This window comes from Chrysochloris asiatica, unplaced genomic scaffold (assembly GCF_000296735.1).
Source record: "Chrysochloris asiatica unplaced genomic scaffold, ChrAsi1.0 scaffold00286, whole genome shotgun sequence".
NCBI classification, from domain to species: Eukaryota; Metazoa; Chordata; class Mammalia; order Afrosoricida; family Chrysochloridae; genus Chrysochloris; species Chrysochloris asiatica.
Window position 1 is genome coordinate 1,028,963 of NW_006408804.1, and position 16,948 is coordinate 1,045,910.

General features: G+C 33.5%; 1 protein-coding gene across 1 annotated transcript in view; it reads left to right on the forward strand.

Moving 5' to 3' along the window:
* PHIP (pleckstrin homology domain interacting protein) overlaps positions 1–16,948 on the forward strand; it is a 166,999-nt gene that overhangs the window by 87,586 nt on the left and 62,465 nt on the right. The window contains exons 15-16 of the mRNA XM_006874563.1: positions 11,904–12,032; positions 13,608–13,833. Of these exons, the coding sequence (XP_006874625.1) occupies positions 11,904–12,032; positions 13,608–13,833 (355 nt within the window). The remainder of the gene's footprint in view (positions 1–11,903; positions 12,033–13,607; positions 13,834–16,948) is intronic.

Below are 16,948 nucleotides of genomic sequence, written 5' to 3' on the forward strand. Positions count from 1 at the left end.
ACCCATCAGCTTCTCGTCAGAAACTCTGTGCAGAGATACAACAATGGTGCATAAGAAAAGTTAAACACTTGGATATGCTCAAGCATGTCCTTTTAAATAAATATTTGAAGAAAACAAGAAAAACTTTGCGCTAGTTTGACATATTCAGATGTTTTTTAAAACCAATTATAGAAACGATTAGTAATTTATCACACACAAAAAACACCCATTAATTGTGTGGTCTGATTCATTTTATAAAGATAATTTCTTTCACAGAATAGTTACTGTGAAATATGATTTATGTAAATAACAAACTAATACTAAGGTTGGTTTATAATATAGAAGCTTTTAAAAGTTTGTGGTAAAATTCTAATTCCATTTTTTTCCACAGACTTCTTGACACTTCCTTTTACAGTTGGTTTTCACTTAGTAAATAAAAGATATTAATGAAGGAACTTAGTTTAGTTTTCTTTGTGGATATGCTTTAGTGTATGTAATGTAAGCAATAATAAAGTTAGTCAAATTCTTACTTTTCCTTATAGACAATGTCAATTAGTTGAAGGACAATTGTTAGTGATGGATTTCCTTTGTGATTGTGTGTTTATAAGAAATTTTTTTTAAACAAGTACACATCTTTAATTTAGGTAAAGAATTTCTTTAAAGCTATTTCCATCAGTATGATGTTGATTTGTTTCTTTATGCAACCCCTCTGTTGAATAAGGAAATTAGTCTTAGGCTGTCTTTAACTTCAAATGGCAACTAGCAACCACATAAACATATACATGTGCACACTATATGTTTATTGGTGACTTTACATGATAATTTCACGTTATTAAAAGATATTGGTGAATTGGTAGAGTAGAAGAAAATTTTTCTCTAATGATTTTAGCACAGTTTTCACCTTTTAATTATAATTTAATTATACTACATCAGGTAAGTTGGTTACACTAATTTTCTACCTTTTAAGTAGATTAAAAAAACATATATATCTCTTCTAGAGATTTAAGTCAGTCCTTATGTGGTACTGTAGGATAAGCACTGCACTGGTAATCACAAGTTCAACAGTTCAAACCACCTAGCTGTTCTTGGAAACTGTATCCAGTGTTGCACTTAACAGCATCAGAGATTTAAGTGATTTGACCTTGGACGATTATAAATCAGTGATGTAACCAAGAGGAGAATAATACTAGACTGTGGGAAAAGCAAAGCACAAACTTGAAAGGATTAAAATATATATCCTGCTTTTAAACAAAAACTTGGTTATTCATCATGTTAAAATTAGACACACCTTATAATTCTTGGCTTCTAAAATGCTTTCATATGTATTATCTCATTTAGGGCTCAGGAAAACCTTGTAATATAATTAGGTTTGATTATATTATCCCTGGTTTTATGAATGAACAGACTATACATTGAAGAGATGAAGTGCTTTGACCAGGTTTGCCTAGGCCATGTAACTATTAAAAGGCCATTTGGAGTCCAATTCATGTTTTATTTTATCAGTTTCTGATCTTCTCTTTGCTAAATTTAGTCATTCTTGTGTTTGGTATGTCCGGGGGGAAATATTATGAGTTCTTCAGTGGATCTTCTGAGATGTTATTCTTCACCTTGATGATTTTTTTTATACCTGTCTCTTAATTTACATATTATCTAAGTTTCCTACTTCTTTTCATTCTTTGCTCTTTTGTTCATGTCATTGCTTATTTTATCTGTGGGGAGATTAAAAGTGCAATATCCAGCACTTCTTTTTAAGAAAATCAAGATGAACAGTGTGTGTTTTCATTGTCCACTATCGTGAATGTTGGACTTTTTGACTAGTTATAGCTATTTGGCTATGGGTAGAAAAATCAATGATTTCTGAGTGACAAACATGCCATAAAAGTTGATCAAGCATAAACTCAATCCTTGATGTTAAATTGTCCAGGTAATTACAAGTTCAGTTTAGTAGATACTTTTCAAGGACCACGTGGAAAGTTTAGTTATTTCATGTTCTGGGGATGTATAATTCTATAAGTATATTCTTAGATCAGAAATGGTAAAATTTTGATGAAGAATTATTAAGATCAAATGATACTTTCTTGAATTTTAAAGCTAAAGTTTGTAACATGAATAAATAAATTCACCATTATACATACGGCCAGAAAATAATGTAATTTTAGGAGTAAACATTTTACTTACAGGTTTGTTTTTTTTTCTTTTTTTTTAAGTATAAGTTGGTATTAGTACTTTAATTTGGTCCCTTGATATTTAACTGAATTTTCTACTTGAAACTTAAAATAACTATATAAAAGCTAATGAAAATCAAGCAAGAAATAATATATTACTTGTATTGGGCATCATTTTACTATATCGGGATCACCTACTTATAGACATTAATAAAACTATTTTGAAATTTTAAAAATTACCAAAAATTCCATGTTACAAAGCCTTTCAAGTGTAAGACTGAATTTCTAAATGTCCATGTTTCTTATACAGTAATTATATTTCAATAAATTTTACGCGTTTGGGTTATAATATAAGTAATTTATTATTATTATTTTTTTGTATTGTACTGATCTTTAGCATTTAGATAACTGTCCTCCACCCCATCAAGCCATGATGTTAATATTCTTTTAATACTTTGTTTTAGGACCACCTTTAAAAAGATTTAAAAGTTTGTCATTAGGGACTGAGATAAAGGATATTTAGTTTCTTTGTATGCTTAGATAATCATCTCATTTACTTCATTTTAAAAAATATTAGAGATGGATTCTCGATGATTTGCCTATGGTACTGTCCATAAAAAGTGATGTGGTTATTTTCTATATTTGTAGCTGCCCTCCAGCTACAAACTTTGAGTGATTAAAAGCAGTTAGGTATAGGCACTGAGTTTGACAGGTAAGGTGAGGTTTTAAAAGAAATGAACATAAGACATCCTGTGGAATACGCAATACATGTTCCTTGCACTCCTCCCTTTCTTACCCCCTACATACACATGCATCTTTAACTAAAAATAATTTTTAATAATAATTTGAAAGTGTTTGTTGGAAAAGCATAGCATAACATGGGAATTAAGTTTTTCTGGTTTTTTTTTTTTGTTTTTTTTTTAATGGACCAGGGAGAATAAAGGAATAAAGAGAATGTTGTAGAGAGGATTATGAACACATAATACTTTAATTTTTTTAAAAACCAAAATTCCAGGCCTTAAGCTCTTCTTTTCTGAGTTTTCCCAAAAATTTTCCCAGTTATTTATTCATATTTCAGCTCAATTGTCCTTATATAACTTGAATATTTGTGGCAAAAATAGAGTATACTTGGCTTTATTTTTGAAGGTAGGTAGTAAAAGGAACAGTACAAGTCAGTCAATTAAATCTTAACCAACTTACATTTTTGTCTTTGATAATTCCAGTATATAAATAATAATGTAACTTTGTTTTGATGAGCACTTTTCCAGACTCAAGTATAAAAATCTGAACTATTAAATGCTTGAAGAGACATAAATTATTGCCAGGCATAACTAAAAATAGGTGCAGACTCTGAACTGAAGCTCAAGGATTTCCTAAAACTCCCATTTCTCTTGACATAGGCAAATTTAGACATTTACTATAACTGTTTCTCAATACAGAGTTGTTTTATAGCCTTTTTTTCCCCGTTAAATTATCATGGAACAATTAAGTTTTTCTTTCTTTTTTTTTTTTTTAACACATTTTAACTCAGAATATAAAACTAATTTTGACAAAATTATGAAAGGAAACTTCCAATTTCTTAGTACTGAGTCGTTTGAACATTTAGATAGTAAATAAAAGATATTTGGAATGGCATTTGTTGACTCCATCTTATTAGGTTTCCTTATATCTCTTGCATTTTTCTCTGTCTCGCTATCTTTTTTTCTCTATATAGCTATAGCTGTTTTTATAACTATTTCTATCTCTGTGTCTAATTCTGTCATTATATCCAAAGTGTCTGCTTTTGATTTTGAGTACTGCAATATGTCTTTTGTTAGAAAGGGGTTTTTACTGAATTGAATTTTGCTTTACTTTTGTTGTTTCATGAGTGAATTCCAAGTAAACAATTTTTATTTAATTAAATTTTACTTATTTTTTTAATTGTTCTCCTAACCTTTCTTTTACTTAAGAGATGTTTAAAAAATGTTCCAGTGTCCACTAATCCAGAAAAATGTATTTCTCCTTGCAACGTTCTAAACAAGCAGAGGCCGCCAATCACCATTCAGAATTTTTGCATATGTATACTTCTTCTGACATTAACATGTTCTCAGTATGACCTTTACTTTAGCATTAGATGCTTGTATCTAGGGAAAGGAAAAAAAGAAGCACATAATACGTATATCTCATAATATGTTATCTCTTATGAATCATGATTTCAGTAGTTTATTCTAATCTTTAATTATATATAACAATAACAAGATATATTGTTATATATCCACACTGTATATTAAAAAGGCTTCTGATCCTTGTCTTATCTCAAATTCTGTAGGTAAGGAATTACTTTCAGTCTTCTGATTATAAACTTAGTTTTGTCCCACTGTCAGGTTTCTGGGGTGTTTTATATCCTAGCTATCTCTTTCTTATCTTTATTTACGTACTTAAAATTTGTTGCCATGAATGAGTTTTGTTTCTCTAGCTTGTTCATACTGTATTGTATTTGGTGAGTTACTTTTACATAGTAATATTCTGGTATGTCTGTGACCCATTATTACAAGGGTATTTGAGATTTGATATAAAAGGCTGTAAAACTATGTAGAATGTAACCATATCAGGTGAACAAGTTTTTACTAGTAAATATTTTAATGCTCATTTTATGCATGCACGCACAAAATATGTGGGAGTCCACGAAAGAATAAAACAAGATAAAGAAATTTATCATAAATAAGACAAATAGTCTGGAATGGTATGCTGACAAGTGAGAAAACACAATTGCTATAATACGTCTACTTATGTAGCGATCATTTCAGGGGAGTGGTCACAGAAGGATCATAGTGTATGTAGGAAATTTGTCTGAATTGAGTCGATTCTGACTCCTAGTGATCCTGCACAGGGTTTCTGAGGCTGTAAACCTTTACGGGTACAGAAATCCTCATCTTTATCCCACAGAATGCCTGGTAGTTTTGAACTGCCGACCTGAGGTTAGCAGCTTGATTTGTAACTGCTATGCTACCAGAGCTCCTTTTGAAACTGGATAGTTGAGAAAACTAATAAGGGGAAATCATACATAAAAACTGTAAGGGTGGATAGGAAACATGTGAAGGGGGATAAAAATACTAAAGGAGTTGATGTTACCTGACTCAGCTTTTGGGTATGGAGAGTAATAGGGGAGAATTTAGTAAACATGTTCAGTAAGCCTAGGTAAACTTAATTTGATTAGTATTAGTGGAATTATGAAAGATAATAAGCGTCTTTCAATTTTTTTTTTAAATAGAGATCTTAAAGAGGGCTCCTGACAACTGAATGAGTTAACAAAAAGTTAATAAATTTGAAGATGTATTATTTATTTTGGTTATTTTTTCTTTTAGGATGAAACTAGAGCTAAGTCTTCAAATTTACTTAGTATAATAAAAAGAGTCATTCTAACTTCAGGTAGTAACTTTGGTCAACTGGTTTTTTGTTGTTGTTGTTACTGTTGTTAATCAAGCCATGTACAACAGTTCTTTTATATAAAAGTTTTTATCCTGCCACCACATAATTTAAATCTTGTTGTTAAGTGCTGTCAAGTCAGTTCCAACTCATCATAACCCTGTATAGAATTTCAAAGGAGCAGCTGGTGGATTTAAACTGCCAACCTTTCGGTTTGCATTCTAGTGCTGATCCTTTAGCACCACACGATGAGTCCCTAATTTATATGTTGCTATTGTTAAGTGCCATCGAGTTGATTATGCCCATAGCGACCCTATATGTTGTTGTTGTTGTTGTTAAGTGCCATCAAGTTGGGATCTGACTCATAGCGACCCTATACAGGGTTTCCAAGGAGCAGCTGGTGAGTTAGAACTGCTGGCCTTAACAGCCCACACCAACGTTGCAGTTTATTGCACTAACCGGCAATGCCACACCAGAAGTCCAGCAACCCTATATAGCTAACTTTAATTCATCTGTAATATCACCATAGTTAAAGATACTTTCAAAATTAAACATTAAGGCATAAATTTCTAAAGTAATTTGTATGTGTATAACGTCTATTAAGATATTTTAAACCTGAAAATATTTTGTACATTAATAATTTTCCCCCATGTTAAAAAAAAAACAACCTCAAAGTGCTATCTAGTTGATTCAGACACATAGTGACCTTGTAGGATAAAGTAGAACTGCCCCATAGGGTTTCCAAGGTGATAAATCATTACTAAAAAAAAAACTGCCTCATTCAAATCCTGGAAACCTGCAATTAAAACTACCCACCTTTGAGTTAGCTGCCTGGTGCATAACGTACTGCACTACGTGGGCGCCTTTCCCCCATGTTAGTAAATTCTATTCTACATAGAATCTTTCTACATAGACAGAATGTTCAAAGAATAATTCTTAGCATAAATTCACCTTTGTAACTCTTATTATTTGGTATGTGGATCTAACTTTTAAAAAAATGACTAGGATATTTTAAAGAATTTATAGTTATAATATTTGGGAGCATATCAAGGAGCTCTGGTATTGTAGTGGTTACGAGTTGGGCTACTAATCTTAGGGTCAGCAGTTCAAAACTACCAGCGGTTCTATGGGAGAAAGATGAGGCTTTCTGCTCCTGTAAAGATTTACCATCTCGGGAACCCTATACAGGGTCGCTGTGAGTTGGAACTGACTCCAAGGCATACTGCCACCACCATTATAGGAAAAATTATCTCTGTTAATCGAAAGTATATTTTAAAAATGAATAAGGCAAAAAAATGCTCCTTTTCATAGAATCGAAATAAATTTTTAAGAGTCTGCCTCAGAAAGTCCATATTTTTCATCTTCTTGGTTTGTGTTGACATCTTGCAAAAGTACACATCTGTCAAAATGTTCTCATGATTGAGAATTTAGACCCCATAGTTTTAATCTACATGCTAGTGCTTTTAATATACCTCATTCCAGATTTGTCCAATTCTTCCAACAAGCCTTCTAGAATATCCTATGATTGAATTTTAGGACTGGGGAGGATTGGTTATCTCCATCATTCCAGAGATTAGGTGATTTGGCTATTGGAAGAGGGGGAGGGGTCTTTTAGGTCTTAGACTTTATTCCTTAGTCTCCCTTAGTCGTCTTTCACAAAACTTGCTATAATATTGTACAAGGGAGTTTCAGAAAGGTCATGGAAATTTTTTATTGTCTTTCAATTCCATTATTCTGTAAACTTTTTGAAGCCTTGTATAATACCCTGCTTTGAAAAAAGACACTTGTTGTTAATTACGTGCTGTGGAGCCTGTTCCGGCTCATAGCAACCCTGTACAGGGTGTCCGAGGCTGCAAATTTTTATGGGAGCAGAAAGCCTCGTCTTTTATCACCATCTGAGCACTTAAAATTTTGAGTGCTGAATATTTTTTGAGTATAAATTTCTAAACTTTTGGTAATATTTCTCGTATTTTTTAGTCAATATGAAAATTTTCTTATAAAGTCTGATCCTCATCTCGTTAAGAAACCAAAATTATAATCACTGCTTTTATTTTTCTATTTCCTTTTGAACTTCTATTCTTACAATCCTTGGTAAATACTATCGCATGGATTATCTCCTTATTGTTATTTATATGTTTGGAGTCCTGATGTGATGTTGTAGGATAATAAGCACTGAACTACAAGGTCTGTTTGAACTGCAAGATGTGGGGTGTTTACTCAAGAGGGGTCGCTATGAATCACAAATGACTCAGTGGCACTTATGAACAATATCATGAGTTTCATTATGAGGTCTTTATTTAGATACTTAACAGTTATTCATCAGGTCATCAATTCAAACCCTGCAGCTGCTTTGCAGGAGAAGGATGAGCCTTTCTGCTCTTTTAAAGATTTACAGCCTCAGAAACCCTATACAGGGTCACTGAATCAGAATCTACTAGGTGGGACTGAGTTTGGTATACCCAAATACAGTTATTTTTACGCAACATGTCCCTTCTATCCTTTTTGACCCCTTTTGTCCTCTTACCTTCAAGGAAGGATTTTTGTAAGCTGCTATGCACCACTTCCACCACCACATGCCATTTATATTTTCATATGTTGCTGTAAAAATAAAATTAGCATAACACATTTAAAAAATACCTTTGAGGAAAGGGAGCCCTTGGGAAACAAAGGTGTGCTAGTTGCATGAAAATAGGATAAAGTATTGTAAGCTTATTTGAATTTTGTTATACTAGAGTAACAATTTATCTAAAATTCACTATTTTGAAGATTTGTCATCATTGGTCTCTTTGTTTGTAATTGTACTATGAGCCCTGGTGTGTTACTTGTCATAGGATAAGTCCTGGATTTGTAACCGCCAGGTATGTGCTTCAAACCCACCAGTGACTCTAAGAAAACCCTAAACTGGGTTGCTGAGTCAGAACTGTCTTGACGCTACACAACAATTTTACTACAGTGTGCACTAAATACTAGCTAAGCTGTATTTTATTAAGTGCCATCGAGTCAGTTCTGGTTCATCGACTCTGTATGGGGCTTCCAATTCTATAGCACTACACCAGAACTCCAGCATAAGTCAGATTTGTTGTTACGTGTGATTGAGTCGATTCCGACCCATAGCAACCCTATATAGGGTTTCCTAGGAGCAGCTGATGAGCTTGAACTGCCAACCTTGCAGTTCAGACGGCTTTGCAGTCTGGCTCATTAACCCACAGCGCCATACCAGGGCTCCATAAGTTAGATGATGTTGTTAAGTGCCATCGAGTCATTTCCAACACATAGTGACACTGAATAGGGTTTCCGAGGAGCAACTGGTTGAACTTGAACCTTGTAGTTCAAATGGCTTTGAAGTCTGGTGCATTAACCCACAGCTCCACACCTGACTCATTTCTCTTGTTAAGCAAGATACTTAATTTTATGATAGACACATACACCTTTAATATTGATAGATGATAATTTCTTCCTTTTGATTTTTTTAAGAGCCACTTAATTTACTTTCTAGCTAAACCACACATATATTCATATTGTAGCTTCATTATTAAATTTTTCTATTAAGAATTCTCACTTATATTACTTTGTTCTTGGTTTAAAACGGTAAAATCATTTTCAAAGATAAATGTTTTAAGTATTTTGGGCAGAGAGGCTGGGAGGCTGACATAGTTAATAATAGCATAAATCAGAAACACCGCTAGGATATATTTAGTTATATTGGGAAAATAAAATATTCAGCTACTTTTTATCAGCTGTTTAGAAAGCCTAGCGTCCAGTTTATAGTTAATTGGTTTTATTTGTGGAGTCATTACTAAATATAAACATAACATTTTAATTTATAAGGTTAAAAGGTACCTTTTCTATTTAGTTCATAAGTAAAGTAAAGTTTTTAAATGGTTTCTTTAATGAATAATGACTCATCCAAATAATGTAATTTTCCTTTTTCTAAAATTATTGAAATGCACTTGTATTTTCAACATAGAAAAGTCAGTGTGACATTGAACAGTTAGGAATTATACCATCCTATCATACTCAGTTTGAACCGCAGTTTGGCAGTTAACCAGCAACTCATTGGAAACTCTATGCAGGGTTGCTCTGAGTGGGAACCAGTTTGACAGCACTTAATAATAACAGTAACAGTATTCACAATGGGGAGTGTATTATATAGGATTCACAGTGATCTTAAGTAATTCCTTACTTTTTTTTCTCAAATTTTATACTTTTAATTCTTCCAAGCGTTACTTTATAGATAGATCTTCCATTAAATGTTAATGTGAGGAAATTGGTAGCTTTCAGAGGAGCTCTGGTAACCTGATGGTTTATAAGTTGAACTGCTAACCAGAATGTCAGTAGTAAAATTTCCCAGCTGCTCCGTGGGAGAAGGATGAGGCTTTCTGCTGTAGTAAAGGTTTGCATCCTCTGAGACCATATACAAAGTTGTGATGAGTTGGAACCAGCTCCATGGCACATAACCCACCACCACACAAGAAAAGGGTTGATTAAATTAGGGCCCCTCTTCCCTTCCAAGAGAGAAGAAATAATTTATAAGATACCATGCGTATGAATATCAAAATTTCTGTTGGTATCACTGAGTTGAAGTTCTTTCTCATCTCTTTGTCTGTTGTACATACTATGCACCTAGAATTGTAAATTTGGACTTGCTTTACAGTGCTGGTAGCACTTACTAAAATAGATGTGTAAAGTAGTTGCTTTTTGGTTTCTGCCTTCTCTGCTCTGAAATGTTCCATGTGGCCAGAACAGTTTCCATTCTTTGATCTTGAGTTTTTGATGTAAAGGTTTATTTAAGGTAGAATTTGTTCATATCCATACTTATTTGCAACAGCATATTAGTTAATGTTTTTCTTTTTGTATGGAGAACGTTGAAATAAGGGACTTTTGAATCCTGAAGTTTCTGCTTGTAGTCTTTGATGTTTGGCAAATACCAAGATGTATGCCAGCTAATTTCCTTATGTTAATCTGGAGAAAAAGTCCTGTTCTTTCTCAATTTTCATAGTTTTAAAGTTGACTTAGTATTAGTTACCTTCTGTTATCTTACCACCCTCCATCTTTCTTTACCTACAAGAAATAATCCTGTTTGATTTACAATTAATATTTTCTTTTATGGTAAATTTTTGTAAGGTATTAAAATTCTTCAATATTAGATTTTAAGGAAAGTTATTTCTTTTCCATTATTAACACTATCCAATAATAAGCACTAGTATGTACATTTCTTCTTTTTAATGAGCCTGAGAATATGCTAATAGTCTTTTTGAGGCAACTCCACTTGTTGTATTGTGTTGTTATATTAACTTCCTGAGCAGAACCCTTGTTTTTAGAGTGATGCTTCTCTCTTGGTTAATATCTAAATCTTCTTTGAGAAATCTGCATTTTCTTCTAATTTTAACTTCATTTTTGTATTTATTGAACTGTGTTTTCTTCCTTATGCAACATTTTTAATATTGAACAAAGAAAATTAACACTTCTCTCTTTTCAAAGCCTTCTAGTAAAACTCAGTTTGTTCTAGATCAGTGGATACCGGAACAGAGAGGAGGTATTTCTTACCTGATAATGTGTGTGTGTTCCGATTCTGCTAATCCAGAAATCCAATTCCATTTGTTGGAAATCATCCTTAGATGTTAAAATTCAGTCCCTAGATGTGCTTTAGATAGGGTAGAATTTTTACCTCTTTCAGAACACTGCTAAAGAAGTTTTCAACTGGAACATAGTCTGAAGAAGCATTGAGAGCAAAAAAATTCAGAGTGGTGATTGGCCACCTCTGTTTGATTGACAGGTTGCAGGGAGAAACCCATTCGTTCTGGATTAATGGAACTGGAAAGCAGAAAACAATTATCAGGTAAAAAAATTACCTTTTTTTAACCTTTGAAATTCATCATTTAAAAGATGAGTCAGAACATCAGGGAATTTATTACCAAAAACAATTTTAGTTGTCTTCTGAGCATTGATCTATGGCTACTACCTCCAAGAATTTAAAAAAAAAAAAAAAATTGTACCATTGCTAAACATTGTCAGCCTCACAAAAGCTGTAGTGATTAAATGGAGATAGATGGAATGTAATGCACACTGCATTTTAAATCTGGGTTAAAATCCTGAAGCAGAATTCTATGGGCGGGGGAGAGTTGTTATGTTTCCTGAATTGTGTCTGGTGTATGGCTAAATAGAGTATGTTGTTTTTTTTAAGGCTGTTTAATCTGGCACGTTTCATGAATATTCACAAATTTTATTACTGTATGTTACCTTCACTTCATTATATTGTACGTTTATATGTATTTTATCATTACAGTAATAATAATAACCAGTTCTATATAGTTTAATGACATTTCTTTTGATTGTTGGTTAAATATATTTCAGATTGAAGGACAAGGACATGGTGCAGTATTTGACTGCAAATGCTCTCCTGATGGTCAGCATTTTGCATGTACAGACTCTCATGGACATCTTTTAATTTTTGGCTTTGGTTCCAGTAGCAAATATGACAAGGTAGGGTATGATGGATATGCATCTCCTTATTTATTTTTAAATCCATGATGTTTACAGATGGAAATTTTGGGGGTGGTTGAGAATCATATTTGCATTCTATGTAAAGCTTGGAAGAATTGTACTTGAAACAGTCTGGAGACTTTGTTTGACATGAGGGTGGAGATAGCAGTTGTTAAATCTCAGTTTACTGTAATAAATATTATTTTAAAATCTAGTTCTGAAAAAATAAATTAGCCTACTGTAACCATCTTGATTAGATATTAACTTGTGTTACGTAAGCTTAGGGATAGGCGATCTTAGAGAGGATTATTGCCATAGATAAAATGCATTCACCTGAAGTATAAAATCTTAAAAGTTTTCATAGGATTTTGAGAACTGTGTGGCCAATTGTTGTTCAGTGTCATCAAATCAGTTCTGACTCATAGCAACCCTGTGTAGGGTCTCCAAGGAGCAGCTGGTGGGTTTGAACTGCCCATCTTGTGGTTCAGTCTAACGCTGATCCTACACCACACTGGAAGCCTAGTGGCATATTAAAGGTAGCTAATTTTTGTAAATATTAAAGGACATGTCTTTAAAATAAGTAGCTTAAGATTTTTGTGTGTGGTACAGTAGTTAAAAATTTGCAATTTCTTAAACAATGAAATAATTAAATTACGTGGAGTCAGTTCTGACTAGTCAAAACCCTGATTTAGGGTTTCCCAGGCTGTAAATCTTTATGGTAGCAGAAAGTCTCATCTTTCTCCCGCAGAACATCTGGTAGTTTTGAACTGCTGATCTTGAGGTTAGCAGCCTGACTCGTAAGCACTATGTTACCAGAGCTGCTTCCTGGCATACAATTTTTGAGGTTGCAAATCTTTACTGGAGAAGAAAGCTTCATCTTTCCCTCTTAGAGCTACTGGTGGATTTGAACTGCCAAACTGTGGTTGGTTAGCAGTCTTGTTCTTATCCTATAGCACCACCAGGAATCTTTAAAGCATGGCTAAGCTTTTTGAAAATAGTACTGCTGAAGGATTCATACATAAATTTGATTTTTACCATTGAAGGTGAAAATAAATAACCTTTATTTTTTGTACTTGTTTTTTATGTTTACATTATCTTTCTTATCCTAGAGAAAATTTAAAGTGGCTATTTTTTTCATCATGAAAATAAAAATATTATAGATAACATAGAAAACAATTCAAATTAAAAATATAATTCTGAACTACATTGTAATCAAACATACTTGCTGTCCATTGAACACATTTTAAAAAATGTTCTTTTACTCATTCTCTAATCTCTTAAACACACTGAGAAAAGCTATCATTGCCCTCCTGGTTTTTAACTATAGTTTACATATGAAGCATTATCTCATAGTTTCTAATCTGTCCATAACTGTTTTATGTGTATATAAACAGAATTTTTATTTATTTCATAATTATAAATATATACAGATATATTTGGTATGGTTTTAGGAGTAATTGTTAAAAATTGTCCCATTAGAACTGTATACAGATCTTTATTTACAACAGTAGATTTTTATTTCTCCAGTCTTTTATTTGTGTTTGTGTTTTTTGTTGTTGTTGTTTTTTTTAACAGATAGCAGATCAGATGTTTTTTCATAGTGATTACCGGCCCCTTATCCGTGATGCTAACAATTTTGTATTAGATGAACAGACTCAGCAAGCACCTCATCTCATGCCTCCCCCTTTTTTGGTTGATGTTGATGGTAACCCTCATCCATCAAGATATCAAAGATTAGTACCTGGTCGTGAAAATTGCAGGGAGGAGCAACTCATCCCTCAGATGGGAGTAACGTCCTCAGGTTGGTGCTCAATTTCATAGATAACCATATTTTCTTTTTTCTGTTGAGATCTTAAGAATGGTTAAGTAAAACAAGGGATTTAATTGTTCTGAGCAAATAGAAGCAGAATAATTGCTCTTATCAAAAGTATTTAAATAACATAAGATTTACGCAGTGATAAAGGGACATTGGAGATTTAAAGTAATAATTTTAACCCCTTTATTTGGTTATGTGGTAAATCCTTACCTAGTCATTTATCTATTCAACTGGCAATAGTTTTCTCAGAATCTGGTCTACTTCTTCAGTATATTTAAAATGCATTATCCTTTTCCTCATGGAGTAGGTTAAAATGATTGTTGTTGTTAAGTGCCATCAAGTTGGTTCCAAAGAGCAGTTTCCAAAGAGCAGTTGGTGAGCTTGAACCACTGACCTTACAGTTCAAACGGCTCTGCAGTCTGGTACATTAATCCGTAGCACTGCACCAGAACTCCCAAATTACCATCAAACACATGAAAAGATGCTCAGTGTTACTAGCCATCAGAGAAATGAAAATCTGTACCACAGTGAGAATACCATTTCACTCTCTCTTGGATGGAAATTAAAAGCCTTGCCCATTGCTGGTGGGAATGCATAATAGTATAGTACAGCAATTATGGAAAACCATGTTGGTAGTGCCTCAAAAAAACTACAAATAGAACTATCTCAGTTTTACCAATCCCATTTCTGTGGAATATACAAAGTGGACATGAAAGCAGTGATGAGAACAGGTACATGTATACCAGCGTTTATTGCAGTACTGGTCTCTGTACACAAAAGTTAGAAATAACCTCACTGCTTGTGAATGGATAAACAAAATGTCATACATACTAATAATGGAATACTGTTTAGACAGAAGGAGAATAAATAACTTTTTATACATGCTACAATATCAGTTGAGCTTGAAGACATTATGAAAAGGATACATTGTATGACCTCATATAAGACAACAGAAAAATGTATGTGCAACAAAGTTTGTTAGTGGTTTCTAGGGTTGGGAAAGGGGGATCTTTCGGTTTATGATAGTGGAGAAACTGTTAATGAAGGATAGGGTTGCAAAAGATATTTAGAATACAGTTACCTGGCCAACCAATGGGAAGAGATCAATATTGTGCCTATTTGGTCTAAAGAAAGGTGCCCAACAGTATGTGGAAATAGAATAATACCATTAATATCACATACAAGTAAAAATTTGCTTAAGGTAAATTCATAAATGGTTGCCAAAGTACATCAACAGGCAACTGCCAGAAATTAAAGCTGGATTCAGAAGATGGCATGTAAAAGGGATATATTGCTGATGGCAGATGAATCTTGGCTGATACCAGAGAATACTAGAAAAAATTTTACTTGTGCTTCATTGATTATGCAAAAGCATTCTACTGTGGATCATAACAAACTATGGATAACATCGGGAAGAATTGGTAATCCAAAACACTTTATTTTGCTCATGAAGAATCTATTCATAGACCAGAGGCAGTTGTTCATAAAGAAGGGGATATTGAATGGTATAAATTCAGGAAAGGTGTGTGCCAGGGTTGCATCTTTTCACCATACTTATTCAGTCTGTATGCTGAACAAGTAATTCAAGAAGCTGGAATGTTTGAAGAACATGACATCAGAATTGAAGAAAGATTCATTAACAACCTGCATATGCAGATGATACCACTTTGCTTGCTGACAGCATACAGAACTTAAGATACTTAATGATGAAGATGAAAGACTCTAGCCATCAGTATGGATTGTATTCCAACGTAAAGAAAATGAAACATCTCATAACTGAACCAGTAAACAACATTAAGAAAAACTGAAGTTGTCAAAGACTTCATTTTGCATCAATCCCCACATTATTTTGCTTCATGGAAGCGGCAATCAAGAAATCAAGATGGTATTCCATTAGGCAAATCTGCTGCAAAAGACCTCTTAAAAGTGTTAAAGAGGAAAGATGTCAATTTGAAAACTTAAGGCTTGCCTGACAGACACCATGATACATTCAGTCACTTCATATGCATGTGAAAGTTGGACAGTGAATAAGGAAGACAGAAGAAGAACTGATGCATTTGTGTTACGGTGTTGGTGAAGAATACTGAAAGTACCATGGTCTAACAGAATAAAAAATAAATTTGTCTTGGGATAACTTTAGCCTGAATAGTCATTAGAAGCCAGGATGGGGAGACTTTGTTTCTCTTATTTCCTTTGTGTTACCAGGAGGGATCCACCCCTGAAGAAGGACATCATTCTTGATAAAGTAGAGGGATAGCAAAATAAGAGGGAGACCCCACTAACAAGATAGATTGGCAAAGTGGCAGCTACAGTGGAGTCAAACGTAACACTTGTGAGGCTGGTTCAGGACAAGGCAGTGTTTCGTTTTGTTGTACGAGGGTCATTATTAGAACTGAACAAAAGGTACCTTCCAACAACAGCGTTATACACAGCAGTGAATGTAATTGCTGTTAGTAAGTTGTGAACTTATAAAAGTTTTGTTGGCAAAAGTTGTGTAATAGATATGTTTACTAAATCAAGAAGTAAGGGAACCAGATGTTGAGACTGCTTATTTGTGCAAGTAAGTCCAAATGTATTGCTACAAACTCACAGAAATCTTTATTTTTTTGAAACATAATAATCATAGGAATATTTAAATAAAATATCATTATGAAGCTATTATTTATCAGTATAACTTGAATCTAGGTCTGAAAATATTTGAAGGTGATGTTTCCCTCTCTCTTAACCCTTCCCTGAAGAATTCTGCACTCTTCAATTTATCACATCAAAATGTTAGTTCTAACATCCTTAAGGGACTCACTCAACAGCACTTAAGAATAACAGCAAGAGACTCAAATCATGCTCTTTTAAATGATCTTTGAGTTTGGGAAACAAAAATAGTGTCATGGTGCAAGACTAGATCTGTAGGGTATATTGTAGGATAAGGCTTGTTGTTAAATTCCATAATCAGTTCTGACTCATAATAAGGTTTCCAAGGAGCAGCTGGTGAGTTTGAACCAATAACCTTGCGGTTCAAATTGACCTTGCAGCCTAGTGTTTTGTCCTGTAGTACCACACCAGTACTCCAGAATAAGGTTACCCAACAAAAATCTTGGGGGAC